Below are 27,860 nucleotides of genomic sequence, written 5' to 3'. Positions count from 1 at the left end.
CCCACTCCAATCTCCTTTCAGGGAGTTGTAGAGAGAGATAAGGTCTCCTCTCAGCCTTCTCTTCTCCATACTGAACAACCCCAGCTCCCTCATTTCCACTGAGCACACCCCCAGAGTACTTTAGCAGCTAAACAGAACATAACAGAGAGCCTGTGTTCAAAATAAAACACAAACCCTCCTCTAGTTTTGAATATCACATTGCAGAGCTGCAGTGAACTAGGAGATGACATGTCACTAGCTTAACATGACAGCACAATAATCATGACACTTTTCCCCCCAGTGCATGTCAACTCTAGCCAATACAACCCAGATTCCCTCAAGAGCAGATTAAAGGTTCCTTTAAACCTGTGGTCTTGTCTCAGTGGAATGTGTCAGAAAGTGGTTAAGAGATGAGGAAACAAATGGTGACATACAGAAAAAAACTCCTCTGTTGTGAGGGTTCCAGACCCCTGAAGCAAACTGCCCAGAGAGGTTGTGGAGTCTCCTCTGGAGAGATTCCAAACCCACTTGGACATTGTGATCCTGGGCAAGCTGCTGTGTGTGCCCCTGCTTTAGCAAGGGCATTGGAGTGGATGATCTACTGAAGGTTCCTTCCAACCCCCACCAGCCTCTGACTCTGATTTTCCTGACATGCTCTCCCAGCAGCAAAGTTATGATCTACACAGTGCCTGCTGCAAGTAGCTGCAGAGCCTGCATTAGTCTGTCAGTCCAGGAGCAATGTGTGTTTTTTCAACCTAGGCATATCAGTGGTGTGTCCCAACACCACACTCACAAGTAGGAGACACATTATTAGTTTGACTGGAGTTTGGGGGAATTGGAAGAGTTTTATGGCATCACACACACAGAAAAAAACATTAAGTTTTTGCACCAAGACTTAACTTTCTCCTCAGAACTACGTTAAAAAGTTGTGGGGCAATAGAAGCCAGCATGACACTCGTGTTAATCCCTGGGTACACTGCTTCCCACCACATACCAAAACAACGCACATGAGAAATCACATTTTGGGTAGGACACATTCTGTGGCTAATGACCAGAAACAACACAGAAAACTGGTTTCAGAACCAGTTATGCATTCTGCAGCTTTATTTATTTTTAAGAGTGCAAGCCAAACAATTCCACCCCAGGGGGTCTGCAGTACTAAACCGTGTGAGATGGTCAAGAACTGGAGAACCATTTCACTTGAACATCTGAATTTAAGTTTATGTGCTCAGTCACCTTGTCCAGCAACCTTCTCCTTCAACAGTGAGGAAGAGGGGAAGATTCAGATGGCAACATCACTCTTACAGCCTCCAGCCTCTGTGGATGGGGCCTTGAGCAGCTGAATCTAGTTGAGAGGTGTCCCTGCCTGTGGTGGGGAGGATGGAGTAGATGATCTCTAAGGTCCCTTCCAGCCTAACCCATTCTATGATTCTAAATCAGTATTTCCCATTTCCGTGGTGAAGTCTTTTCCTCTCCTCAATATCACTGTCTGATCTCTAGCCTTGGCTCAACAGCCCAGTTCACCAGAAGAGCTGTTTGTTTGTCTTTGTCTTCTTCATTTAATCGAATCATAATTGCAGCTCCTGTGGCAACCCTCTCATGCATGCCCATCTTATTCATTCCTTGCCAAACTTCACTCATCAGTGACCACAACATTTTGCTGTCTCAAGTGCTGCCTGCTTCTTCTCAGCTACTGTATACACCTTCCAAAGGCATTCTGACCTTCTGCCTGGTGACTGAACCCCAAATTTTTCATCTGCTTTCTACATTCTGACTTCTTACACTTTGTAACTCTGCTCTGTACAGGTTTGAAATTCCCAGTTTGCTGCATTGTTCTTTCCATATCTTACAGTATTATCAAACAGACCCTTGAATTCCCTTACCTACACCTCTGAATTCACATCTGCCACCACCCAGAGCTCTCAGCCAATCATGGTGACTCAAACAAACGTCTCTCACCCGGGCTCCTCTAAATCCAAGAAAATGGATTCCTTTCTTACACAGGAATCATAGAATGGTTTGGATTGGAAGTGGCCTTAAAGATCATCTAGTTCCAACCCCACTGCCATGGGCAGGGACACCTCCCACTAGACCAGATTGCCCAAGGCCTCATCCAACCTGGCCTGAACATCTCCAGGGAGGAGGCATTCACAACCTCCCTGGGCAACCTGTTCCAGTGTCTCACCGCCCTCACTGTAAAGAATTTCTTTCTAATCTCCCCTCCTCCAGCTTCAATCCATTCCCTCTCATCCTATCACTATAAGACCTTGTAAAAAGTCCCTCCCCAGTTTTCTTGTAGGCCCCTACAAGGTAGCACAGTAGGAGTTCAAAAGAGAATCCAAACCCTTATGGGCATTAGGAGAATAAAAAAGATACTTGATAGACAATACCTGAACAAACTAAGGCTACTGAATATGTATACCAGAAGGCAGGGGCACAGAGCCCTTGAAACAATGAATGAGATCTTGAAGATACCACCACAGCCAGCCCATCTGCACAGCAAAACTTCACTGAGCAACTGCCACAGCTCGGCACAGCCACCAGACCCTTCAGCAGCACTTCAGCTGTGAGCTTTTCTACATGAGGATTTGAGTTTCACCTTGCAGGGTAGTAACCTTCTCCAACAGGATACAAACCCCCCCAAACATATCACAGGCCTGCATGCAACCCCACTTCCATGTTATATCCCTACACTCAAATTGGTCACACGCAAAGATCACAATATCTTTGGTTGGAAAAGACCTTCAAGATCATCTAGCCCAACCTCCAACCCAGCACTACAAGATAAGTGCTAAAGCATTTCTCTAAGTACCAGGTCCACATACAGGTTAAACACCTCCAGGGATGTTTGAATATGAGACATTTCTGGAAAGAAATTACTTATTTCTCAAGATGAGGCCCCTGATCCCTTAACTGCTGTTCCCAGCACACAAGAAGAAACCCTAAAGACCAACTTTGGAGTTCTGAGGTCTCCTGCTACGCTGCCACCTCTACAGAGACCTGCCATGAAGGACAGCAAGTCCTCAGGAGACCTCAGTAACTGTAACACAACAATAGGTTTTGGGGTGTGTTTCATCATCTGCTTGCTTGTTTCATGGGTTGTTGTGTTTTGTTTTTTTTTTCTTGTGAACACACAAAGAAACATCCATAAAAATCAGGACCCAGGAGGCAGTGTTAAGAAATCTGACAGGAACTGCCAGACTGCATTAGGTTTCTGATCTCACCAGTGCACATAAACAGCAAATGATGGATTAGAGAAGAAATCTAAATGAACGGAGAAGTTTGTACTTCTGGAATATCAGCTCTTTACCAGCTGAGCTTAACACCCAGACTGGAGAGCTGGGGATTCAGAAAAAGGCAGAAAGCTTCTCAGAAAACCCAGGTTAAAAGCACCAAGAGTTAATCCTCATTGTGTGAGCCTGGGATTGCTATTTTATCTTTCACAAGAGGATACCACAACCTTTTGCTATCCCATATATTAGGAAATCACTTCTGTAAAGAAACTGAGCTCTCTGAAAGCCCTGAGGGGAAAAAAAATCATTGAAAATCAGATGGGTTTGGGTTGGAAGGGACCTTAAAGATCATCTAGTTCCAAATCCCCTGCTATGGACGCCTTCCATTAGATCAGATTGCTCCAGGCCTTGTCCAACCTGGCCTTGAACACTTCCAGGCTTGGAGCCTCCACAGCTTCTCTGGGAAACCTGTTCCAGGGCCTCACCACCCTTACGGGGAAGAATTTCTTCCTAATGCCTAATCTCAATCTATCTTCTTCCAGTTTGAAGCCATTGCTCCTTGTCCTGTCACTCCATGCCTTTGTAAGAAGTCCCTCTCCAGCTGTCCTGTAGCCCCTTTCAAATACTGGAAGGCTGCTCTAAGGTCTCCTCAGAGTCTTCTCTTCTCCAGTCTGAACAACCCCAACTCTCTGAGCTTGACCTCACAGCAGCAGTGCTCCAGCCATCTGATCACCTTCATGGCGTTCTCTGCCCCCACTCTAGCAGGTCCATGCCTTTCCTGTGCTGAGGACCTCCGAGCTGGCCCCAGCACTGCAGAATCCCCTCTCTTCCACCTCCTGCCCACGCTGCTGGGGATCAGCCCAGGACACAGTTGGCTTCCAGGCTGTAAGCACACGTTGACAACTTCTGTTGAGCTTCTTGCCAACCAGCATCCCCAAGTCCTTCTCCTCAGGAATGCTCTCAATCCATGCCCTGCCCAGCCTGGATTTGTACTATTTAAGCTGTATCGGCCTAAAGTGGCAGGTTAACCCAAGGTGAAGTTTGTTCTAATGGCTCACTGCTGAGGAATACCTGCTAAAATGCTCACCTGATGATCATCACCCTTCTCAGAGGAAGAGAGAAAAAGCCTATCATGTGCTCAAACCAGACCAGATCTTGGTACTGGGACAGTGCACAAGTGTAAGAATTGAATACACAGCCCATAGAGCGGCTGCAGAGCTCCTCTGCCTGGTTTCCAGCTACAAAGAGTAGCTCCCAGTACTCCTTTCTAGTTTTAAACTGAGTCCTGGGACTAGGTCCAGTCCCAGCAGCAGGCAGCACACCCTACAAGCATGCTCTAAAGACTCCCAGAAATGGTACAGGACTCATGTATTTTTTCTTCTATTCCCCTGTGTCTAACCTCCTAGATGGCTATATGTAGCAAACCCACACAGGTGCAATTACTGTAGTTCTGGGGGGATTTCTTCACCATCCCCCCCTCCCCCCCCCCCCTTTTATACAGAACAAATCAAAGACAAAATTCTCCACAGCCCCGTCACAAGCAAACCTGAACAGTGGACAGGGCTGAATAAAGGCCCTGCTGCTCAGTGCTGGGAGCATCTCCCTAACAGATGCTGAACACATTTTTCTCCTTCTTGCTGGAAGGTCTGTTGGACAGATTAAAAATGCAGAAGAAGGAACAAAAAGAGTGGGATGACTCTGTCAAATATTAATGCAAATCTTACTTGAATGGGCTGGGATTTGTGCCAGCCAGAACCAACTGTCCCTCCCATTCAGAGTCCTCGCAAAGCTCCGTTCATCACCCGAGGTGTGCCAGGGCAGCTCATATGTGATGCAGATCTCTCTGCTGCTGGAAGAAGTTACCTAACAACCATCTCTCATTTTGAGGGCTGTTTCTCTTTTTATGAGGCAGAAAGGCCCAAATGCAATTAGGGTAGATTTAGACTGGATATTAGAAAGAAATTCTTTACACTGAGGGTGGTGAGACACTGGAAGTGGTTTCCCAGGAAGGAAACCTCCCTGGAGGTGTTCAAGGCCAGGTTGGATGAGGCCTTGAGCACTCTGGTCTAGTGGAAGGTGTCCCTGCTCATGGCAGGGGGTTGGAACTAGCTGATCTTTAAGGTCCTTTCCAACACAAACCATTCTATGAATCTATGAATTGTTCATCCTGCAATCTTCCAGCTGGGTTTCAGTGATGCAGAGCAGTACCAGGCTCCTTTATAGCAAAGGGCACAGAGGCTTCCAGAAACCATTTCAACAGAATCACAGAGTACACTGGCTTGGAAGGGACCTCTAACGACCTAGTCCGATCCTCCTGCACAAGCAGGGACATCCTCAACTAGATCAGGTTGCTCAGAGCCCCATCAAGCCTGACCTTGAATGTCTCCAGGGATGGTGCCTATACTATCTCCCTGGGCAACCTGTTTCAGTGTTTTACCACCCACACAGTGAAGAACTTCTTCCTAATGTCCAATGTAAATCTACCCTGCTTTAGTTTTAAACCATTGCCCGTGACCTAGTGGTACAAACCTTTGTAAAAAGTCCCTCCCCAGCTTTCTTGTAGGCCCCTTCAGGTACTGAAAGGCCACTATAAGGTCTCCCCAGAGCCTTCCCTCCTCCAAGCTTAACAACCCCAATTTCCCTACCAGAGACTTTCCAGATTCAATACACTAAAAAAGAACTACCTCAGAAAACCATCACTTTTCAGGATAAATCAAAAAGAAACATTCACATCCTGGTTCTGCTTTTAGTATCTGTTTCTAAATTTCTTCTGACAGCTAGTTTATACTGCAGTGGCACTACTAAAAGAGCCATCACTTTGGATATCAGAGCTGAATATTGTATGAAGACAAATATTGATTTTGCGGGTGCTCTCCAGATGGGCATTGGCCACTCCTCGTCCTTCAGATGAGGAGCACGCAGCAGTACAAAGCAGGAGGCAAACTTCACAGCTATTGTTCCCTATTTCCACATTTACAGCACTTACAGTTTTCCTTATTGAATGGGCAGAAACCAGAATCCCAGGCTGGTGGGGGTTGGAAGGGACCTCTGGAGATCACCTAGTCCAACCCCTCTGATAAAGCAGGGGCACCCACAGCAGCTTGCCCAGGATCACACTGTCCAGGTGGCTTTGGAATCTCTCCAGAGAATAAGACTCTGCAACCTCTCTGGGCAGCCTGCTCCAGGGCTCCAGCACCCTCACACCACAGCATTTTTTTCTCCTGTTCAGACAGAACCTGCTGGGTTCCAGTTTGTGCCCATTGCCCCTTGTCCTGTCACTAGGCACCACTGAAAAGAGCCTGGCCCTATCCTCTTGCCCTCCAAGCCCTTTAGAACAGATCAAAGTAGCAGGGTTTAAATAAATTCCACTTTAAACCCTGAAAGTCAAAGCAGCAACATCTATGTCTGGCACTCCTAAGCCCAGCTATAATGCAAATAAGGCTTAAATGTATTTGCTTTTACTGGCAGTTGGTGGAATTCAGATAGTGTATCTTTTGCAGAGAAAATTGGGAGGAGGGGAACCTACCTTTCACTCAGAGACTTCAGACATTTTCTTATTCAAAGCCAATTAACTCAAGTAATAAGGGGATTAAAAGCTCATTTAATGATGTTAGGCCAACTCCTTTTATTCCAGCACAGAAAACCAGACTAAGGATTTGTAAAAGTAAAGTGGCTTTACAGATCTCAGCAGCCACTAAAATACTTAATTCTCATTCTTAAGCAATAGCTACTGAAGGACGAGGACCTATGGTAATAAGGATAATATTAACAAAGCAAAGATCAGGCCACATCCTAATATTTATTTAGGAGTTGAAAAAAATAACCAAAGTCGTCAGCTACATGCTTCCAAGGAGAGGTTGGTTCTTCTCCTGTGAAATTTTCTTGGCAGATCATCCGTTGCAAAATACTTGGCATGATCCTTCCAAAACTGAAAAGCTAAAGCTAGAAACAGACCCTGACCACAAAACTTGCTATTTAGCAACTAATGAGGCACAAAAGATACAAACAAATATCACATGAGGGAAAAAAATTAAAAAGGACCTCATTTTGACTTAGTTGGAACAAACTAGCAAAAAGCAAACATAAATGAATCCTTTCAAGTCACAACTCTGTGTATTAGGTTGTTTTGAAAAGCTACTAGAAACAGTTCACTTTGCTGAGGAATAATATACATTTTTGAACAAAATATGTATCATACAAATCAAAGAAGGTCCATAAAGCTTATAATAGACCACTGCCCTGCAGGGTAGTGGGGCTGGAACTAGATGATCTTTAAGGTCCTTTCCAACCCAAACCATTCTGTGAATAAAACAAAGCAGAAGCCAAACAGCCTTACCAGACAGGGTATAAAACAGAGGAAAGAAGAAAAAAAAAAAAAAACAAAAAAGGAGAAAAAAAATACCTTCAGGCATAATATTAAACTAAAAAAGAATGATTTTAAAGGGGTTTATTCACCAGAAGATATGAAGAATAAATGTAAAACAATTCTATTTTATTCCTCTGTTAAATGCATAAACATGACACAGGAAAAAATCCACCATATTAGGGTTGGAACTGGATAATCTTTAAGGTCCCTTCCAACCCAAACTGTTCTATGATTCCGTGATATTATGGAGTAAAAATTGAAGTAAGATTAAAAGATTACAGATTTTATCAGTTGTAAGGGAATTTATTTATTCCTCAGAGCTGAAAGAAGAGCTGTGTCAACCACAATATTTGAAGTATTTACATTTCTTCTTTTCACTGATAAAAAAATATTGGTGTGTTGACCAGATACAAGAGTCTCCAAATATCCTTACCAAGTCAAGGTGGCACTGTTAACTCCACTTCATAGAATTATAGAATTGTTGTGGCTGGAAAAGACCTTTAAGATCATCAAACCAACCATTAACTGCCCAGTCCACCACTAAACCATGTCCCTCAGCATCACATCTACACAGCTTTTAAATGCCTCCAGGGATGGGAACTTCACCACTGCCCTGGACAGCCTCTTCCAGGGCTTGACAACCTTTTTGGAGAAGAAATTGTTCCTCATGTTCAACCTAAACCTCCCCTGGTGCACCCTGAGGCTGTTTCCTCTTGCCCTGTTCACTTCTTAATAGGAAAAAGAGACCAAAACTCACCTGTCTCAAACATTCTTTGAGGGAGTTGCAGAGACCAAGAAGGTCTCTTCCCCTCTATTTCCATTTCTCCAGGCTAAACAACCCCAGTTCCCTCAGCTGCTCCTCACCAGACCTGTTCTTCAGACCCTTCACCAGATTTGAAGCCCACCTCTGCACATGCTCCAGCAACTGAATGTCCTTCCTGAAGTGAGGGACCAAAAGATGAACACAATATTCAAGCTGTAGCCTCACCAGTGCTGAGTACAGAGGGACAATCACTGCCCTAGTCCTGCTGGCCACACTATTGCTGATCCATGGCTGGTGGCCGCCTTGGCCACCTGGGAACGCACTGGCTCATCTTCATCCAGCTGTCAACCAACACCCTCTGGGCCTTCTCTGCTGAGTAGTTTTCAGCCTGGATGAATGTCCCGAGCCTGGATCATTCATGAGGTTGTTGAGACCCAATTGCAGGACCTGGCACTTGACCTTGTTGAACCTCATCCCACTGGCCTTGGCCCTTTACTGATAGTGCCTTGATCCCCTTGTCCAGTCCACTGATATTTACCAGAACTGGCCTCTGGGGAACACTGCTGGTGACCAGCTGCCAGCTGAAATTAACTCCATGCACTTCACACAAAAGGAAGACAGCAGCATTTATTACTTCAGGCAAGCTATAAAAAGTTGTGACTGTTTGTACGTGACAAGGATAGAACCAGTAAGTAACATGTCATTGTCATGCAGGAAATCCATGGCTGGGGTCCAAAGTGCTGGACCATCCTTTCCCATCACAACAAGGAATCTGGCTTTCTTGGAGGGTGGGAGGGGGAGGGAAATAAGTTCCTGAAGGAAAAGGAAGTGGATTGCTCTTTTTTCCTTCTTAAATTAAGTCTTGTGTTGCATGAAAGAGTTTAAGAGCATCACTTTACTTTTTTTTGATACCAAAAAGCAGATATTCTTTACTGCTTTGCTTTGTAACCGTGAGCTGACACAGAATCATAGAATCACAGAACTGCTGAGGCTGCAAGAGACCTCTGAGATCATCAAGTCCAACTTACAACCTCCCTCCAGTTGCTTGCCCTCCCGCAGATTCCCAGCATCCTCCCATTGCTAACACCAAGCTCCAGGGCTGGACCGCTGAGCCAGGACCCTTCTATTCAGCACATCTTGTGTTGCTGCTTGGGGCAGGGGGAAGAAAAAAGTGACACAAAAGATCTCCCTCCCAAATCTTTGTAGCACCTTGGGAGGAAGCAGCCCATCTACCTTCAGCCAAGCTACTGTTGCTTTTGGGTTTTGCTGCTTTTCACCTTTTTCCTGTGCTGCTGTCAAAAAACAAACAAACAAAAAAACATCCCATAGCTGAGAAGCTAGGGGGGAACACGAGAGAAAAGGTCATGTGTGTCTTTTCAGAAAGGCAGAAATGAGTATTTCAAAGAGAAGAAACTGCAGTTCTGAGCTTGCAACCATATCACTATCTACATGCAACTTCTTAAAACACCACAAATACTTTTGGACATACTTTCAGATTAGTCAGAATAAAACATCCAAGGGCATGCATTTTTCTGAGGGTTTTGTTTGGTTTATGAAGCTATTTTGCCTGGAATTGCTGTGCTTCATGCTGGAAGCGAGCCCGGTGTGCAAGCACCTTTTGAACGTTTGGGCAAAAGCCTCCAGCTTCTCATGTCACGCATGAGTTCTTCTGCAGTATGAAGGCTTCTAAACCCAGGGTAGAAATCTACACTGACTCCTCTTCCTTATTGCAATTTATCTGAGACAATCTAGAGGGGTACAGGCAAAAACTGTAGCTTTAAGCAGAAAAATCCAACTCCAACAAAGCTGTTCTGTAATTGCCTCCTTAAAATTTCAATTCCTCGGAGATGAACTCAACAGTTACAAAACGACTAAGCCATAAAATTGTCTTCATGACAAAAATAGGTCTGGGTGTTTTCTTCTTTGTTGTTGTTATTGTTAAACCAAACTGTGACCAGAAGAGAAAAAAATTATTTTAAAAGCAGCTGTGTAAATCAAACAAGTTAAAAGAAAATTAGTTTAAAATAGCAGAAAGAGAGATTCTTTTTGTGTCTTAAGATTAAGCTTTGGTTTATGCCTGGACTATATCAACTGTCACCTTCTTGGGGTGGGAAAAGGGTAAGATATAAGGGCTTCCTATTAATTTCACTCATGTACATGTAAATAAACACTCCAATGTGCTTGCTTCTTTCTGACTACTATGAGGGTACCGTTGTTTGACTGTTTCCACCCGAATAAAACCCAACATTCATTTAGAATCTGAAATTTCTATCTTATGATGATGATTAATGATGAGTAATATTTCTAATTTAGTCAGCAATTCAAAATCACACTTTGGAATTCTGCTGAAATAAAGAGAAATGGCATTTTAGTGGTTTGTCTTAATGAAGACAACTAGAATTTCTAAATATTCTAGGTACAGGAGTGTGAACTATGTTTTGTACTTATGCTGATGCAGTGAAGAGAGAAAATATGCCGCCATTTCATACCAGATGCTATCTTTCATGATTTTACAGCTATCTTATCCTCTCACACATTATTTTGAAACAGAATGGAGGAGACAAAAGAAATTGGTTTGATTCTTCATTTTATTTTCAAATGTTTTCTCAGTTTTGACTGACCCACTCACTTAAATGGCCTAACTTGAAAATGAGAAACAGTTATTTTTCTACAGCTTAACCTGCAGTTGTCAAACACTGGTTTCACTTCAGTAATCTGGTTTCAAGCACTTGGGACAGTGAGTTCCTTCCTTTACTGGTTCAACTTTCTTTAAAACAGGGACCAAAACCATGCTGCTCATTACATACATGGTATAGAATTTAGAATATTACAGGCTTCACGATTTAACTGGAATTGTAACTAAATATGTTAAAATTTTAATATACTTGAGAATATTTTCCATCTTGCCTAATTCCTCTTTTCTTTCTCAATATTTCTAAACCTTTGCTTGATCCCTGCTAGACCACAAAGCTGTGTAGGCAATGTCCCTCCATCCCAGGAAGCTGCTCAGCTTGACAACCAAGTCTGTAAAAGCCTACAGTTCCCACCCCCAATATATGTAATCCTCTCCCTTCAGCAGCTGGGTGGATTTTCCATGGACCAGCCTTCCTGAGCCAGACACCACTGAGGAATGTGTTTGGGAAAGCTGAAGGAAATCATGATAGCCAGGCTGAGGAACTCTGCACAGTCAGGCTGCTTCCCTGGTCCCAAAACTACTCTCCAGCAAAGCAGCACTCTGCTCTAGGAAGCAGCATACACAACATTTCCTCTTAATATGAGCTGACAGAATCAAAGAATCATTTCTGCTGGAAGACACCTTTAAAATCATCAAGTCCAAATGTTAACCCACCACTGCCAAGTCACCGTTAATCCATGTCCCTCAGTACCACATCTAAACAGCTTTTGAAGCTCTTTGGAGATTGTAGCTCCATCACTGCCCTGAGCAGCCTGTTTCAGGGCTTCACAACCCATTCTGTGAAGGCATTTTTTCCTAATATCTAACCTAAACCTCTCCTGGAGCAACTTGAGGCCATTTCCTCTCATCCTATTATTTGTTAGTATGGAGAAGGGAGTTGTAGAGAACCAGGAAGATCTCCCCTCAGTCTCCTTTTCCCCATGCTAAGCAATTCCAGTTCCCTCAGCTGCTCATCATCAGACCTGTTCTCCAGGCCCTTCACCAGCTTTGCTGCCCTTCTCTGGACCCATTCCAGCATCCGAGTGTCCTTCTTGGAGTGAAGGGCCCATAACAGGATCCAGTACTCACAGTGTGGCCTGACCAGTGCTGAGTAGAGGGGGACAATTCCTGCCCCGGTACTGCTGAACACAATATCGCTGATCCAGGCCAGGATGCTGGTGGCCTTCTTGGCCACCTGGGCACATTGCTATTGCAATAGATAAGGGCTAACTCACCTGCCCCATACATTCAGTTTTTGGCATCCTTGTTGTCCTAAGAACTGCCATAGTGGAGGTCTGATGATCTGCATACCCCCACAGCAGAAAGGAACAAGCCACAGAACCCTCAAGAAGTAGCACAGTGACCTGTGGGTTGTTGGGTTTTCTCCCTTACATAAGACAGCAACCAAAATGCAGACAAAAACTGAAAAAGCAGTCCTGTGAATCAAAAGAGATTCTAGCCACATCCTTAAGCAGAAACCTTAAGCTGTCACATGCAGTATCGCATGCACTGTAAGGTCTTTGCAAGAGAGTGGTCTTAAGCACAGTCCTATGAAAAGCAGCTGAGGGAGCTGGAGTTCTTCAGCCTGGAGAAGATGAGGCTAAGGGGAGACCTTCTGGGTCTCTGCAACTCCCTCAAAGGAGGCTGGAGCCAAGTTAGAGGCCAACCTCTTCTCACTAGTAACAAGTGATAGGACAAGAGGAAATGGCAGGAAGATGCACCAGGGGAGGTTTAGGTTGGACATTAGGAAACATTTCTTCACTGAAAGGGTCTTCAGGTACTGGAACATGCTGCCCAGGGAACTGATGGAATCACCATCCCTGAAGGTGTTTAGAAGACATTTGGATGAGGTGCTGAGGGACATGGTCTAACAGTTGTGTACAGGGAGATGTTAGGTTATGGATGGACTTGATGATCTTAAGGTATTTTCCAATCAGGAGATTCTGTGATTCTATGAATATTCCGCCTGCAGGAAGCTTAGGGGATGGTTACTGCCCTTCTCTGCACACAAACAGCAGAAACTGAACTCGTGGAATCAAAGGGCAGCCTCACAGGGATCACATGCAAATTCCACATCAAGCTTCCCATAGCTAAATAAAACAATACACATGGATGAAGTAATAAAACCAGAAACTATGAGAGAGTAGGAAGGTCAAAGCCATAATGTAGAGAAGAACTTGACATCCAGTGAGCCCACATCCCAGGGAAAGATGATAAGGAAATAGCTGGGCACCACACCTCTCTTAGAGCAAACCAAGCACAGCTGACCTGGTTGGCAGGCTGGATCTCACACATGCTTCCCACACACTGCCTGAAGCTTCAAGGCTCTGAGAAATAGAGGCAACAACTGCTTCACCTCTTTCAGAGTTTCATCACACTGTGCTTTCATGAAGAAAAGCCACAGCCTGCCTATCCTCCTCCTCCACCCCTACAGAAGCTGTTCAAGCCAGTGCAGTCAGTCTGTACTCAAGACATCCCACTGCAGGGTTTAGACAAACCTCAACACCCACAGAAGGAGAAAAAAGGGACATTTATGTTCCTTTGAATATAGGAACATATTCCTATGAACAGGAATGAACAGGCAGTCAGCTCTCCAGAGAAGAGACTCCAAAACCTCTCCGGGCAGCCTGCATCAGGGCTCTGTCACCCTTACAGTAAAGAAGCTTTTCGTCATGTTGAGGTCCCTTTGTCCTCAGCTTCATATTGTGAGCCAAACTGAAAAACAGATGCTCTAGAGAGAAACTGTTTGTCAAAGTTTAAAGAGCACTATGGTAATCGAAAAGTTAGTCATGCCTCTTCCCAATTAGCCATGAAGCAGAGGATCAGAACTCAAGCACTGCTTGAAATTTAAACACAGACATGCCTGACAAAATGAAACAAGCATCATCAGAAACTGCTTATCCTGTCCAATTACTGACCCAGACTCCTAAATATTCTTTTCATTAAGGCGTGACATGAATTATTCCAGCCCTTTGCAAGCTGCTAGTGCTACAAAACCAAGGTGAGCTCATTCAGTTCCTTCCCTCCTTGTATATCATTACCCTCCCCTGCAACAGAGATCTTCCTCCTAAGGAGCATTTAAAATGGCAGTGCTTCCCTCACAGACCCAGCTTTGCATCCAAAGAGGTCTCTGCTGTTTCAGAGAATCTATTTTTATATCAAAATGAAGAAGCCTGTTCTGATAGATAACACAACTGTGAATACCTGTGACACATCAAACACCCTCCCTTACTCCACTGTCTTATGAAGAAAGGTTTAAAGACCTTGGGCTGTTTAGTCTGGAGAACAGAGAACTGAGAGGGGATCTTCGTAATGCTGAACAAAAGCTAAGTGTTTGTGTGGTGAGGGAGGACAAGTAGTAGGTGCTAGCCTTTTTTCAGTGGTGTCTTGTGATAGGACAAAGGGCAGTGGGCACAAACTGGAACCCAAGAAGTTCTATCTCAACACCAGGAAAAACTTCTTTACTGTAAGGGTAATGGAATACTGGAGCAGGCTGCTCAGAGAGATTATGGAGTCTCCTTCTATAGAGGCCTTCAAGACCCATCTGGATGCATTCTTGTGTGACCTGCCCTAGGTAATCCTGCTTTGACAGAGAGGATAGCCTTGATGATATCTGGAGGTCCCTTCCAATCCCTACCATTCTATGATTTTCTGCAGACCAAGTACAGTGAAAGCCAAACTTCAGCTGGTTTGAAACCTCTGGTAAATATGACACAAATACCTGAAGCCACTGAAGTCACTGGAGAGCAACAAACATTGCTTCTTGTCAAGTTAAGATTCCTTCAGTTTTATCAAGACAAAGAAGGGCATGGCCCCACCTTTATTCTTTATACCTATCCAGTTTACATTTCTGTCTGCACAAGACATCTCTGTCATCACAAGAGTGATGACTGAATCTCCCAAACATCTTTGAGAGGGAGGTGGTGGAGTCACCATCCCTGGAGGTGTTCAAGAAACGTGCAGACATGGCACTTTGGGACATGGTTTAATGGCCATGGTGGTGTTGGGTTGATTGTTAGACTCAATGATCTTAGAGGTCTTTTCCAACCAAAACTATTCTGTGATTCTATGAGAGTCTAATGATTGGAATTAAACTCTTACCCATCTGCACATTAAACATCAAGTAAAGGCAAAAATAACAGAACTCAGCATGGCTTTAATAGCATTAATCAGCCAACAGCCACACACAGAGCTAAGAACAGAACAAAAATCCTGCTTCTTGTGGTGAAGCATCACAAGCAACGTGAGAAGAAATGGCCATCAGTAAAGTTGGAAAATATCTTCAAGATCATTGAGTCCAACCACTATGATGTCTTCAACACTGCACAGGACAGAGCCACACAAAGAAAGCTCATGAATGATTTCTTAAAAGTAAGCCAACAAAGCCACCCTACAATGACCTCTTCATCCTCCGAAGAGAAACAGCACCTGCCCCTGTGGAATGTAGACATGGCACTTCAGGACACGGTTTAACGACCGCGGTGGTATTAAACTGATGGTTGAACTTGATTATCTTAGAGGTCTTTTTCAACTGAAATTGTTCTATAGGTGTCTCAAAATTCCTATTTCAAAAGGCTACCAATCCAGTTATTCACATTAACCTGAGAATATGTTTAATTCAGATTTCCAGACATACCCAACCAAATACTCCTCAGCTTCCATCTAGCACTGGAGCAGGTACCCAGAGAGGTTGTGGAGTCTCCTCCTCTAGGGAGATTCCAAACCTGCCTGGACATTGGCATTCTGGGCAAGCTGCTGTGGGTGACCCTGCATTAGGAGGGGGATTGGACTGGATGATCTCCAGAGGTCCCTTCCATGCTGTGATTCTCTGAAAACATGAACCTTCTATAGATTATTCATGTAGAAGACACAAAACCAGACTTGGCAGAAGAGCAATCCCAACATGTGAAAACATCAAATATGGCATTAAAGACGCCATTTCAATGGATCAGTTCAGTAAATCCTAGAATCACAGAACGCTTTGGGTGGGATCTTACGTAGTTCAACCTCTTGCCATACACAGGAACATATTGAACTAGATCAGGTTGCTCAGAGCCCCATCCAGCCTGGCCTTGAACACTTCCAAGGGATGAGACACTCACAACCTCTCTCATCAACATGTTGCAGCGCCTCACCACCCTCACAGTGAAAAGTTTCCTCCTAATCTAAAACTGTCCCCTTTCGATTGCAATAGTTTTGGCCACCAGGATTGCAGGTCATCTCAAAGCCCCAACTGAATCTTCCATGACCTTTTTACTGTCTTCAGAAGCCGAGAAGCCAGTAGAAATACATCTAGAAACACAAAGGATCACAGACTGGGGGAAAGTACTGGAAGAGACTAAGGCTTTGGAACAAAAGCCTTGGCACTTCTCATTCTCCCTCTGTTGCAACAGATTTCAGATTTTTTACTGCCTGCTTATGATGTATTAACTGGTGTCTGCTCAAACCGTATCTTGGCATCCCACAGTCTCAAAAGTGAGCAACTCTGAGAGATGTGAGGCTAAATACCCTAGGTCCCATAATTCTGCTACCTCTTAACACGGCAGACTATGCTGTCCTGTACCCAACACCACCATTAGTGGTCACTAACTCAGAGATAAGATCACAGAATGGGTTTGGTTGGAAAAGACCTTTAAGATCACTGAGTCCAACCATTATCTAACTCTACCAAGGCTGGTACTAAACCATATCTGTCAGCACCACATCTCTGTATCTTTTAAACTCCTCTGAGGGGGAAATTCAGGCACCTCCCTGGGGTGCCTGTTCCAGAGACACAGTCAAGCTGTGGCAAGCTTTGCACTTCAACAGGCTGCCCTGGGTAGTGGTTGAATCATCATCCTGGAAGGATTCAAAAGCCATGTAGATGTGGTGCTCAGGGACATGGTTTAGTGGTGGACTTGGTAGCAATGAGTTCATGGTAGAACTCAATGATCTTAAAGGTCTTTTGCAGCCTGAACAATTCTATGATTCTTAACATGGGGTTTTCAATCTGCCATAGGGTAAGGTAAGCTACATATGGCACTTTGAGAAGCTGAGAAGGTCCTTGCAGACATTATCCACCATGCTGGATAAATTGATTACTCTAAAGTTTAGGTGAAGGAATTTAGAAAGCTGAAGAGCAGAATGGACACTTCTCCATACAAGATGCTGGAATTTCCCTCAAACAACCTAAGAAGGATGAGCAGTTTATCCAGCTTCCATGCACAAGGAACCTCCCAACAGCTCGGACCTTCATGTGAGAGAGACACTTCCCGCAGGCCAGCTGCAGGGGAACACATGAGCAAGCAGATTTGGATCTTAAAATGATGCCAAGAGGCTAAATATTATCCAACAGATGAAGATAGTGATTTTGCAGAGCTGGTTAGGTGGGAACAGAGTTAAAAGCTGTTTCACTCTAACTGGAGCTGCTCTGCTATTTTGATAAACAGAAGGATGTCCCAATTTTTCACACAAGCTGCGCTTGAAAGAAGAAAGGGGTGTGGGAGGTGCACCACAAGTAACACTGAATGGTGCTGCCTGTGCAAACACACTCTCTAACACAGCAAATCACAGCTTGGAGAAAAATGGAGTTGTTCGGCCTGGAGAAGAGAGGCTCCAGGGAGACCTTAGAGCAGCCTTCCAGTATTTGAAGGGGGCTTCATTAGAGTTAGATAGGGATGTTTTACAAAGGTATGGAGTGACAGGATGAGGGGTAGTGGTTTCAGAGTGGAAGAAGCTCAATTTAGATGAGACATTAGGAATAAATTCTTCCCCATGAGGGTGGTGAAGCACTGGAACAGGTGGCCCAGAGCTGTGGAAGCTCCATGCCTAGCAAAGCCAGGCTGGATGGGGATTTGAACAACCTGGTCTGGTAAGACGTGTCCCTGCCCATGGCAGGAGCTTGGAACTAGATCTTTAAGGCCCCTTGCAACCCAAATCATTGTGGGATTTTGTGATGCTGCCTCTTCTCATTCACTGCCATAACCAAGAAGCCAGGTTACAAACATGAAAAAAAAAGTAGCAAGCAGAGTTGTTTTTCCAGCTGCAGAGCGGATGGACAGTCACTGGTGTCAGCAGAATGTGCTGGCAAACTCCATCATGGCCTTGCTGACAGGAAGAGCTACTCTCCCTGACATGGATCATCTGCTACTTCTATCACACACCTCTCATGATAGACCTGGGAATTGCTCAGACACATCATGCTATAAATTTTGGACACATTAGAAGTTATCCAAACATGTTGGCAATTAAAACGAACTTCTGGAGAGAAAGATGAACTACATACTGGTACGAAAATGTTTTGATGTTTGACCCGTTCTTCCTTCTCAGACATCTTCTCTGCTGTTGGGGGTGTGGGTAGCGTGTGTGTTTCAGAGGGGATACATGAACTGCGCAATTCACTTCCTCTGGATGGATGGTATCACAGTATCACAGTTCATCAGAGGTTGGAAGGGACCTCAAGAGATCATCAGGTCCAACCCCCCTGCCAGAGCAGGATCACCTAGGATAGTCCACATAGGAACGCATCCAGGTGGGTTTGGAAAGTCACTAGAGAAGGAGACTCTAGAACTCCCCTGGGCAGCCTGTTCCAGGGCTCTGTCATCCTCACTATAAAGAAGTCTCTCCTCATGCTGAGGTGAAATCTTCTATGTTCTAGGTTGAACCCATTGTTCCTTGTCCAGTGTCTTGGTGAGACACTGAAACAGGTTGCCCAGGGAGTTCGTGGATGCCCGCTCCCTGGAGGTGTTCAAGGCCAGGTTGGATGAGGCCTTCAGCAACCTGGTGGAAGGTGTCCCTGCCCATGGCAGGGGATTTGGAACTAGATGATCTTTAAAGTCTCTTCCAAGCCAAACCATTTTGTCAGTCTATGAAGTCTGCAGGATACCTCAGCTTCCCTCACTGATGGTACCATGAACAACTGAGAAATAATAAAACTACCTACTCAGGGTAATGTCTCCTGCAGGATGACTAGTAGACAGTAATTCCGCAGCTGAAGTGTACAGAGACAAGGCTGCTCACAACAGGACATTAAACTCGATAGAACAGACTCTCAGTTCCTCCTTGGCTTAAGAGACATTGGGTACAGCTGTGGTACTAGCTGATGGAAGCACACTGAAAAGCTGCTACTACTCTTCGGCTCCTCGGAGGACCTAATCTAGGAGGACAACTTTTCTCAAGAGATGAAAAACATATTAGACCTTATTTTTAAGATTTCGGAGACTATCTGCTTTTGAAAGTAAGAGATGGACAAACAGACATAGGGAGAAACACTCTATTCCCAACATAAAACCTTCCATTAACAGAACATAGAGAATCCTCAAAGGAAAAATCAGAGAATTTTTTCGACTGGAAAAGACCTTAAGATCATCGAGTTCAACCATAACCTAACACCCCCCTGCTTGAGATCACAGAGTCCAAGCCCCCCAGCACAACTCCTTAAGATCACAGAGTCCAAGCATTACCCAACTCTGCCAAGTCTGGGGCCAAGCTATGTCCCAGATTCGAGTGAGTTAGGGGATTGGTCTCTTCTCCCTAGCAACAAGTGTTAGAACAAGAGAAAATGGCCTCAAGCTGCATCAGTGGAGGTTTAGGTTGGATATGAGAAGAAACTTCTTCACTGGAAGGGCTCTCAAACACCAGAGCAGACTCCACAGGAGGTGGTTGAATCCCCATCCCTGGAGGTGTTTCAAAGCCACAGAGATGTGGTGCTGAGGGACACGGTTTAGCACCAGACTAGCAGTACAGTTAAAGAATGGTTGGACCTGATGATCTTAAAGGTCTTTTCAAATAGGAACAAATCTGTGATTCTGCAGAAGAGTGTCTTCCATGATCCAATTTCACTGCTTTTCATTTTCCTGCTGCAGTGATCAGTGGCAAACCAATGGAGGTTTCTTCTAAGTTAATGCCTTTACCTGGTGCAGGAGATGAAAAGAAAAAAAATCCCAAGAGCATAAAAGATACTGATTAGGTGACTCCAAAAGGAATGAAATTGCCATGATATGCAATGAAAAGCCACCTCTTGTTCACAAAGAGTTTCTGCTATTAACTTGGTACTTTTCTGTCCCCCAGAGTTTACTTTTGATGAAAGCTTCTGTAGCACTGCTCACAACCATGCTTGGGAAAACCCAAACAAGCCAGCTTTAGAACTGCTGCACAAGATCATACTTGATCATCGTGGCTGAGTGAGGACAGACATCCATCCAGCTATTCAGCTCGCAGAGGGTTCTGGGCTGAGCACATCCATCAGCCCTCAGCTCAGCTGCCAAACCAGAGCATTCAAAAAGACACTTGATATAAACCATCCTTTTGTTCCCCTTCTCCAAAACTGAACATTAGTTAAAACTCTCTTTGGGGCACTTACATTAAAAACCACAAAAAGCCAAGCTCTGTGGAGTTGGGGAAGAGACAAAGGAGACAGTAGTGAGTGGAAGTCTTGTTCACCAGCAGTCAACAGGCTGAAGGTGAAGGCACTCATGTAGCAGAAGACTTTAAATTCCTTTTTATGTAGAAGAGGTGGTGACCCTCCATCTTTCACCACGACATGGGGAGACATTCTTGCAGCCTTTCAGTGGCCTGTAAGAAAGCTGGGAACAGACTTTTGAGCAGGGTTGGATAGAACAAGGGATGATGGGCTTAAACTAAAAGAGGGAGCTTCAGACTAGAGAGAAAGAAGAGATTTTTGACACTGAGGGTGGTAAAAAACTGGCCCAGGTTGCCCAGAGAGGTGGTAGACATCACATCCCTGGAACCATTCCAGGTCACATTGTTTGGGGCTCTTAGCAACCTGCTCTAGATGCAGATGTCCCTGATGACTGCAGAGGGGTTGGACTGGATGACCTTTAAAGGTCCATTCCAAACCAAACCATTCTATGATTCATTCTAGAAGGCTCCAGGGATACCTTCTAGCAGCCATCCAGTGTTTGAAAGAGGCTTGAGGAGAGACTGAAATGAACTTTTTACAAAGGCTTGTAGTGACAAGACAAGGGGTAATTAATTGTTTCAATCTGGAAGAATTTCTTCCCCAGGAGGGTGGTGAGGCACTGCAACAGGTTGCCCAGAGAAGTTGTGGAGGCTCCAAGCCTGGAAGTGTTCAAAGCCAGGTGGGATGGAGCCTTGAGCAACCTGGTCTACTAGGAGGAATTCCTGCCCATGGCAAGGGTGGTTGAAACTAGATGATCTTTAAGGTCCCTTCCAACCCACATCATTCTACGATTCTATGATTCTGTTGTTTCCACCAACTCTCTCTACCAAACCTATTCCGAGTCCTCAATAAATACTGAAAATGTCCATGCAGGAAGTTCCAGAAAAATACAGCTCAAGTAAATTATCAACCTAATACAGCACTTGTTTTGTAAGTCCTTCAGGCCACCAACATCTACAAATCCATACAACCAAATAACTTGCAATTGTGATGGAACCGAATCCTGCAAGTTAACCAAAAAAGCTCAGTCTTACACTAATTCAGGTACCTCCAGAAAATATCATGGACTGCAGCAACAACCTGCCTATAGAGCTGCTTATGGGAACTTGCTATCAAAACTGGCCTTCTCCAAATTAGACCACAAAATCCTACTGACACGCTGCAGGGTCACTGACAGGTCATGCTGGCATGAAAACCTGATCTGGGAAACACCTAACCACACTATGGGGTTTCACCTAGGATGGGATCTGATAAGCCACTTCCCAGTGCTGGAGATTAAATTCCATTTACAGTTTCTGGTGGCTTTTAAAACTTCCTTCTCTAAGACAGTGGTCAGATGGATGGTTCTGCATTAACCCCACACACATAAGATCTATTTCAGCACAATGCCACAGATGCATGAACTTACATCATGCTTTGAGACTTTCACATATATGACCAAGGAGGGCAAACAGAAATTTGCCATAAAGCCAAATTAAAACCTTGCTCTTGTAGACCCTATCTTCACAATGTTCAGGGGTACAATGCTGACCCTCTGACACAGAGGACAGAAAAAACCACTGCCAGCATTAATTTTTAGTGAGTAGAATCATGGAGTCATAGAATTGTTCTGTTTGGAAAAGACCTTTAAGATCGAGTCCAAATATTATTTAACTCTACCAAGGATGATGCTAAACCATGTCCTGCAGCACCACATCTCTATAGCTTTTAAAGCCCTCCAGGGATGGGGATTCAACTATCTCCCTAGAGAGCCTGTTCCAGTGTTTTGAGCACCCTTTCAGTGAAGATGTTCCATCTAATGTCCAATCTAAACCACCCCGGCACAACTGGAGGCCATTTCTTTTCATCCTGTTGCTTCTTACTAGGGAGAAGAGATCAACACCCACCTGGCTCCAACCTCCTTTCAGGGAGTTGTAGAGAGCCAGAAAGTATCCCCTCAGCCTCCCTTTCTCCAGGCTGAACAACCCCAGTTCCCCCAGCTACTCTTCACAAGACTCTAGACCCTTCACCAGCTTTGTTGCCCTTCTCTGGACATGCTCCAGCACCTCAATGCCCTTCTTGTAGTGAGGAGGCCAAAGCTGAACACAGTACTGAAGGTGCAATTTCACCAGTGTTCACTGCTGGGGTACAATCAGAGGGGATTTTATAAATGTTTATAAATATATGAGGACTGGATGTCAAGAGGAAGGGGACAGGCTCTTCTCAGTTGTGCCCTGTCATAGGACAAGGGGCAATGGATATAAACTACAGCACAGGAGGTTCCACCTCAACAAGAGGAGGAACTTCTTCACTGTAGGGGTCACGGAGCACTGGAACAGGCTCCCCAGAGGGGTTGTGGAGTCTCCTTCTCTGGAGACTTTCAAGACCCATCTGGATGCATTCCTGTGCAACCTGCGCTAGATTATATGCTTACGTGGTCCTGCTCTGGCAGGTGGGTTAGACTCAAATGATCTCCAGAGGTCCCTTCCAACCCCTGACATCCTGTGATCACTTCCCTGGTCCTGATGGCCACCCTATTCCTCATCAAGACCAAGAGATGCTGCTGGCTTTCTTGGCCACCTGGGCACACACTGGCTCATGTTCAGCCAGCTGTCAACCAACACCCTCAAGGGCTTTCTCTACTGGGAAGTTTTGCAGCCACTCTGCCCCAAGCCTGGAGCATTCATGGGGTTGTTGTGACCCAAATGCAGGACTCGGCACTTGGTCTTGATGAACCTCAGCCCACTGATCCAGCCCGTCCAGGTCCATCTGTAGACCCTCCCTACCCTCAAGATCAACACTCCCTCCCAACTTAGTGTCTTTTGCAAATTCACTGAGGGTGCCCTTGATCCCCTCAGCCATATCACTCATAACTGGCCCCAATACTGAGCCCTGGGGAACACCACTGGGGACCAGACACCAACTGGATTTCACTCCATTCAGTATCGGTCTTTGGGCCCAGTCCTCCCGCCAGTAATCAATCTTTGCTATTACAGCCTCTTTCAGAAGTCAACAATTTCAGATTGCTTGATACAGTGCTTTGATAGATGGATTATTCCAACTGATTAGAATTGGCTTAACAGTAACAACCTCTAATAAAAAGAAAAAGCTTTCCCAGCTTTTTAAACAACTAACACATTAGGATTTTGCACTTCCAAGACTGGCAGACCCAAAGTTGGATCTGTTTATGCACTTTGTGAATACGTAAGAAAATAGTTTATTTAATGATGGTTTCTCCCCCACCTTGAAACTGCATTTTGGGTGAAAAAAAAATGAATTAAAACATCAACAATCCAGTACTTACAAGGAGCCCTACAATCAACCATTGTGCACCATGTGACAGAGAAGAGGCAAAAAAAAAAAGCAACCCACAAACACTAAGAAAACACATTTCAGTTTTAAGCTTCCATAGCAGTAATGAAAAGCCAAGTGGGCAGGAGATTTTTAGAAAGGCCTTAAATATTCTTCTGTAACCTAATATTGAACACAAATATTTGCTTAACCTCTGCCTTTAGCATGCAAAAAACAACAGATTACTCTAAAAACTACTAAATGCCCCAAGAAGAATTTGAGGCACAAACCACTAGCACCAAAAAGCATCTGAGGAAGAGGCAAATCTCCCACAATCAGAAAAGCTGTCTCAGTTAGACACCCCAAAAAACAACTGTGCTGGAGAAGCTGGTGACTCACTAATAGCAATGGAGCAGAGAAACCACTTTAAGAGGTGAGAGGAAAATTCCATATTAATTTAAGAGCACTCTCTAGCAAATCTTTGCCCAGCTCTGCAACATAACAACAGATATTCACCAAAAAAATGAATTTTATAAACACTACTGACAGCCTTCAGCAAGCACAAGATCTGTGCTAAGAGATTTACCATAGACTAAGGAAAATAAAAGTACAATGTTTATATATGAAGTCCTTTCAAGAAGAAAAGGCTTCCCTTACTTTTAAAATTAACATAATATCAATGACGTGAAAAAAATAAAGTTAGCTTTGCACATTTGTCATAACAGCCAGTACCATCTGATTGAGTATTCCCTTGATACAGTTCCTCTCTGTTGCAGGGCTTCATAAAAACAAAGAGCAAACCAATGACCTAGAAACAAATGCAGGCTCTCAAACTACTTTAAACTCATTAACTTTAGACATGTCTTAAGACTCATAAGGATGTTTAAAAAGTGCCAAAGACTTGGATAGAAATTTGCCAACTTGCACTCTTGAGGAGGAGTTTGGGTTTATTCCTATCTGAAACTGCTTCAGGAATAGGAGACACATTTTTCATAACTCCAAGAATGGAGGTGGGGGTGGGGGGGGAGGAGAGGGAACAGGGGGAAGAGAGAGAGAGGGATTTTTCTCCTTTTTTTTTTTTTAAGGGGATATGTTTACATGGCACAGAGCCTCTAGAGCCATGCATTCAAACCAGCTCCGGAACCGGAAGCTCAATGACATGTCAGCACAGCTCTCCACTAATTACCAGGATAATGAGGAGCAGAGTATTTCTTTTTCCACAAAGAGATGACACCAAAAAACCACTTCTCTGCAACACGACTAGTTATTTCTTGTCGTGCTGCCCTGTACTATGTAGGCAAACCCAAACAAAGCTCAAGGCAGGCTGAGTTTGGGATTTAGGAAACTTGAAATGTTCTTTTAAAGGATTTACTGCTAAGATCCCCTAGCAAAGAAATGGACTAATCTGTGCACAGCACTCCAGGAGGAAAAAAAAATAAGGAAGGTAAATACACCCCATGAAAACTTAAAAATAACTCCCCAAGGCCATAAGTAACCATTTCAAAGGGGTGGTGGGAACAGGATCCATCCATAAAACTTCTATTCGAACATTAGCAAAAAGCCCTCCCCCAGCACAAGCAATTACATCTGCCTTTCATGTGGGAGAGTAACGCATCTTTTCTTGTAGGGTTGGTTGTTTCAGGTCTATTTTAAACACTCAACAGCATCACAAAGTAAAGCATCACCGCAACTCTTCCCATGCAGCTGAGAACACATACTGCCGAAAATGTTAAGGCTCTATTTGTAAGTAACCCAAGCCCTAAAGCTGCCGACGATCCCTGACATTTGGGGAAGGGGTGGGTATCTCCCAGAGAAGCATCTAGAGAGGAACATGCCATGCCTAGACCTCTGTTTCCCATGGCTGTGGTTCTGGCAATGTGAGCACCAGTACACACCATTTCAAGAGCACCCACTGGATTTGCAGTGTTGACTCTACCACGAGCTGCAAACTCTGTTCCAGCTTCTGAAGAGCTTTAATCTGCTTGTGCCTTTTGCCTGCTATTATTAACCTCAGGGATAAACCTGCACCCTTTTAATCAGGTGCTTTAACTGATTCGTTGTGGAAGCACGTACAGCAAATAAATATCCTCTACCTTCTTTAGCAGCAGCATGGGAAGTATCACCCCGAACGTTCACCAATTCAAAGCTAAGAATCACACGGAACGGTAGAGGTTAGAAGGGACCTCTGGAGATTACCAAGTCCAACCCCCCTGCTAAGGGAGGTTCACCTGGAGATCACTGAGGGCACCAGCACACTGAAAGCAGAAGTCAACCCTTTGTAATAAAAGTGTTAGATAGGGAGGGAAGCCTTAGGCTTTGGAAAGGATGCCCCACGTCCCTGGGTTTTTCAGGAGCCACTCTGACCCTTGATGCCCTGGTCGTGAGGAGAACCCCCGGAGCACACAGCCCACGCCTCTCACCTTGTAGACATCGCCGTAGGTGCCGCTCCCCACTCGCTGGATCAACTCGTAGTCCTGCTGCGGGTTCCGCCTCAGGATATCCCCGCTCGGCCGCGCCGCCGGCTCCATCTCCAGCCCTTCCCCGGGGGAAGGGAAGCAGCGGCCGCTTTCCTCCTCGCTCCTCCGCCCGGTAATGTTCCTAACGCGGCAGCCGGCCCATGGCTCCTGCGGCGGAAAGCGCTCGGTAAGGGGAGGACTCCCAGGGCGGGCTCTGGGCCGCGACCGCCGAGACAAAGGCAAAGCAGCCGCCGGTTGCCACGGCTGTTGGCGGCCCGGCAGCAGGGTCAGCCCCTTCCGCACCGACTCCCGGGGCTCTCCGGGGCAACAGGGAAGGGCCGAACCCGGTAGGGAGCAACCGTTCCTAGCCACTGTGGGGAGGTGTGGAAGCAAGGAGGGAGGTCCCGTCCCGCCGGCGCTGAGGAGCCGCCGCGGCCCGCCCGCCTACCACCAGCCGAGGCAGCCGCCAGCCCTCCCGCCCGCAGCCAGGCCCATAGCAAGGCCGGGCCGGCTCCTACCTGCGCGCCCACAGCCCTTTGTCCGGCCAGAGAAGGAGCGCCGCTGCCGCCTCCTCCTCTCGCCGTGGCCTCTCTGCCAGCCGCAGCCACGGACCCCAAGGCACGCACCGCCCGGCCGAGCCGAGCCGAGCCGGGACGGGACGGGACGGGACGGGTCGGGTCGAGTCGGGACGGGGCAGCAGCGGCCTCCGCGACGCCGCAGCGCCACGGCGCGGCCGATGGCACCTACACGGCGCTTCCTTCCCTGCCCTCCTCTCTGCTCTCCCTCCTACCCGCCCGCCTTCCTCACTCCGACCCGGGCCGCCCCTGGGCGTTAGTAGAACCGGTGTCATAATGCTATCGCGTGTGCCGCCAGCAGCCCGCCCGCCGGCCCGGCCGGCCCGGGGGTGCTCCGCATGAGCCCTGAGGTGCCGAAAGGGCCATAGGGGTGCCGCCGGTGGAGGCAGAGCTGGACCCCGGCTGGGCTGGAGGCCCCACTGCCCGCCCTGGAGGTGCAGACGGGGGTCTTTTGTTAACTCGTGAGCCTGGGGCTTCCACGTCCTGAAGCTCACAGAATGGTTTGTTTTGGAAGGGACAAACTTTAAAGGTCATCTAGGCCAATCCCCCTGCATCTGCAACTAGAGCAAGCTCCTCAGAAACCCAAACAAACTGACCTGGAATAGTTCCAGGGATAGGGCATCTACCAGCTCTCTGGGCAACCTGGGACAGTGTCTTGCCACCCTCAGCATCAAACATTTCTTCCTTCTTTCTAGTCTGAATCTCCCTCTTTTAGTTTAAACCATCACCCCTTGTCCTGTCACAACAGGCCCTGATCAAAGTCTGTCCCCAGCTTTCTGACAAGCCCCTTTAAGCACTGAAGGGCCACAAGAAGGTCTTCCTGGAGCCTATTCTTCCCCAGGCTGAACAACCCCAAGACTCTCAGCCTGGCCTTAGCAGAGGGCTTCCAGCCCTCACATCATTGTTGTGGCCTTCTCTGGTCCCACTCCAACTGGTCCATGTCTTGGCTGTGGAGAGACAAGTTTGGGGACAGACATGGCTCTTGGCCTGTGTCCCCTGGTTTGAGGCATGAATACTCCATATTCATGCTTCTCCCAAACACCAGACTGAACTTTCCATCTTTAACACCAGAGCTTTTCCATCATGTACATCCTGGTTGGGATTATCACAGATGCCATGGCAAAACCTCCCTCAGAGCTGAGTG

General features: G+C 45.7%; 1 protein-coding gene across 1 annotated transcript in view; it reads right to left on the bottom strand.

Moving 5' to 3' along the window:
• MAP4K5 (mitogen-activated protein kinase kinase kinase kinase 5) overlaps window positions 1-26,213 on the bottom strand; it is an 83,915-nt gene extending 57,702 nt beyond the window's left edge. The window contains exon 1 of the mRNA XM_054400044.1: window positions 26,106-26,213. Within this exon, the coding sequence (XP_054256019.1) occupies window positions 26,106-26,213 (108 nt within the window). The remainder of the gene's footprint in view (window positions 1-26,105) is intronic.
• Window positions 26,214-27,860: the final 1,647 nt, after the last annotated feature.

The sequence above is a fragment of the Indicator indicator genome, chromosome 4 (genome assembly GCF_027791375.1).
Source record: "Indicator indicator isolate 239-I01 chromosome 4, UM_Iind_1.1, whole genome shotgun sequence".
In the NCBI taxonomy this organism is placed as follows: domain Eukaryota; kingdom Metazoa; phylum Chordata; class Aves; order Piciformes; family Indicatoridae; genus Indicator; species Indicator indicator.
The sequence above is the reverse complement of the archived record's forward strand: the minus strand, read 5'-3'. Positions and strand labels throughout refer to the sequence as shown.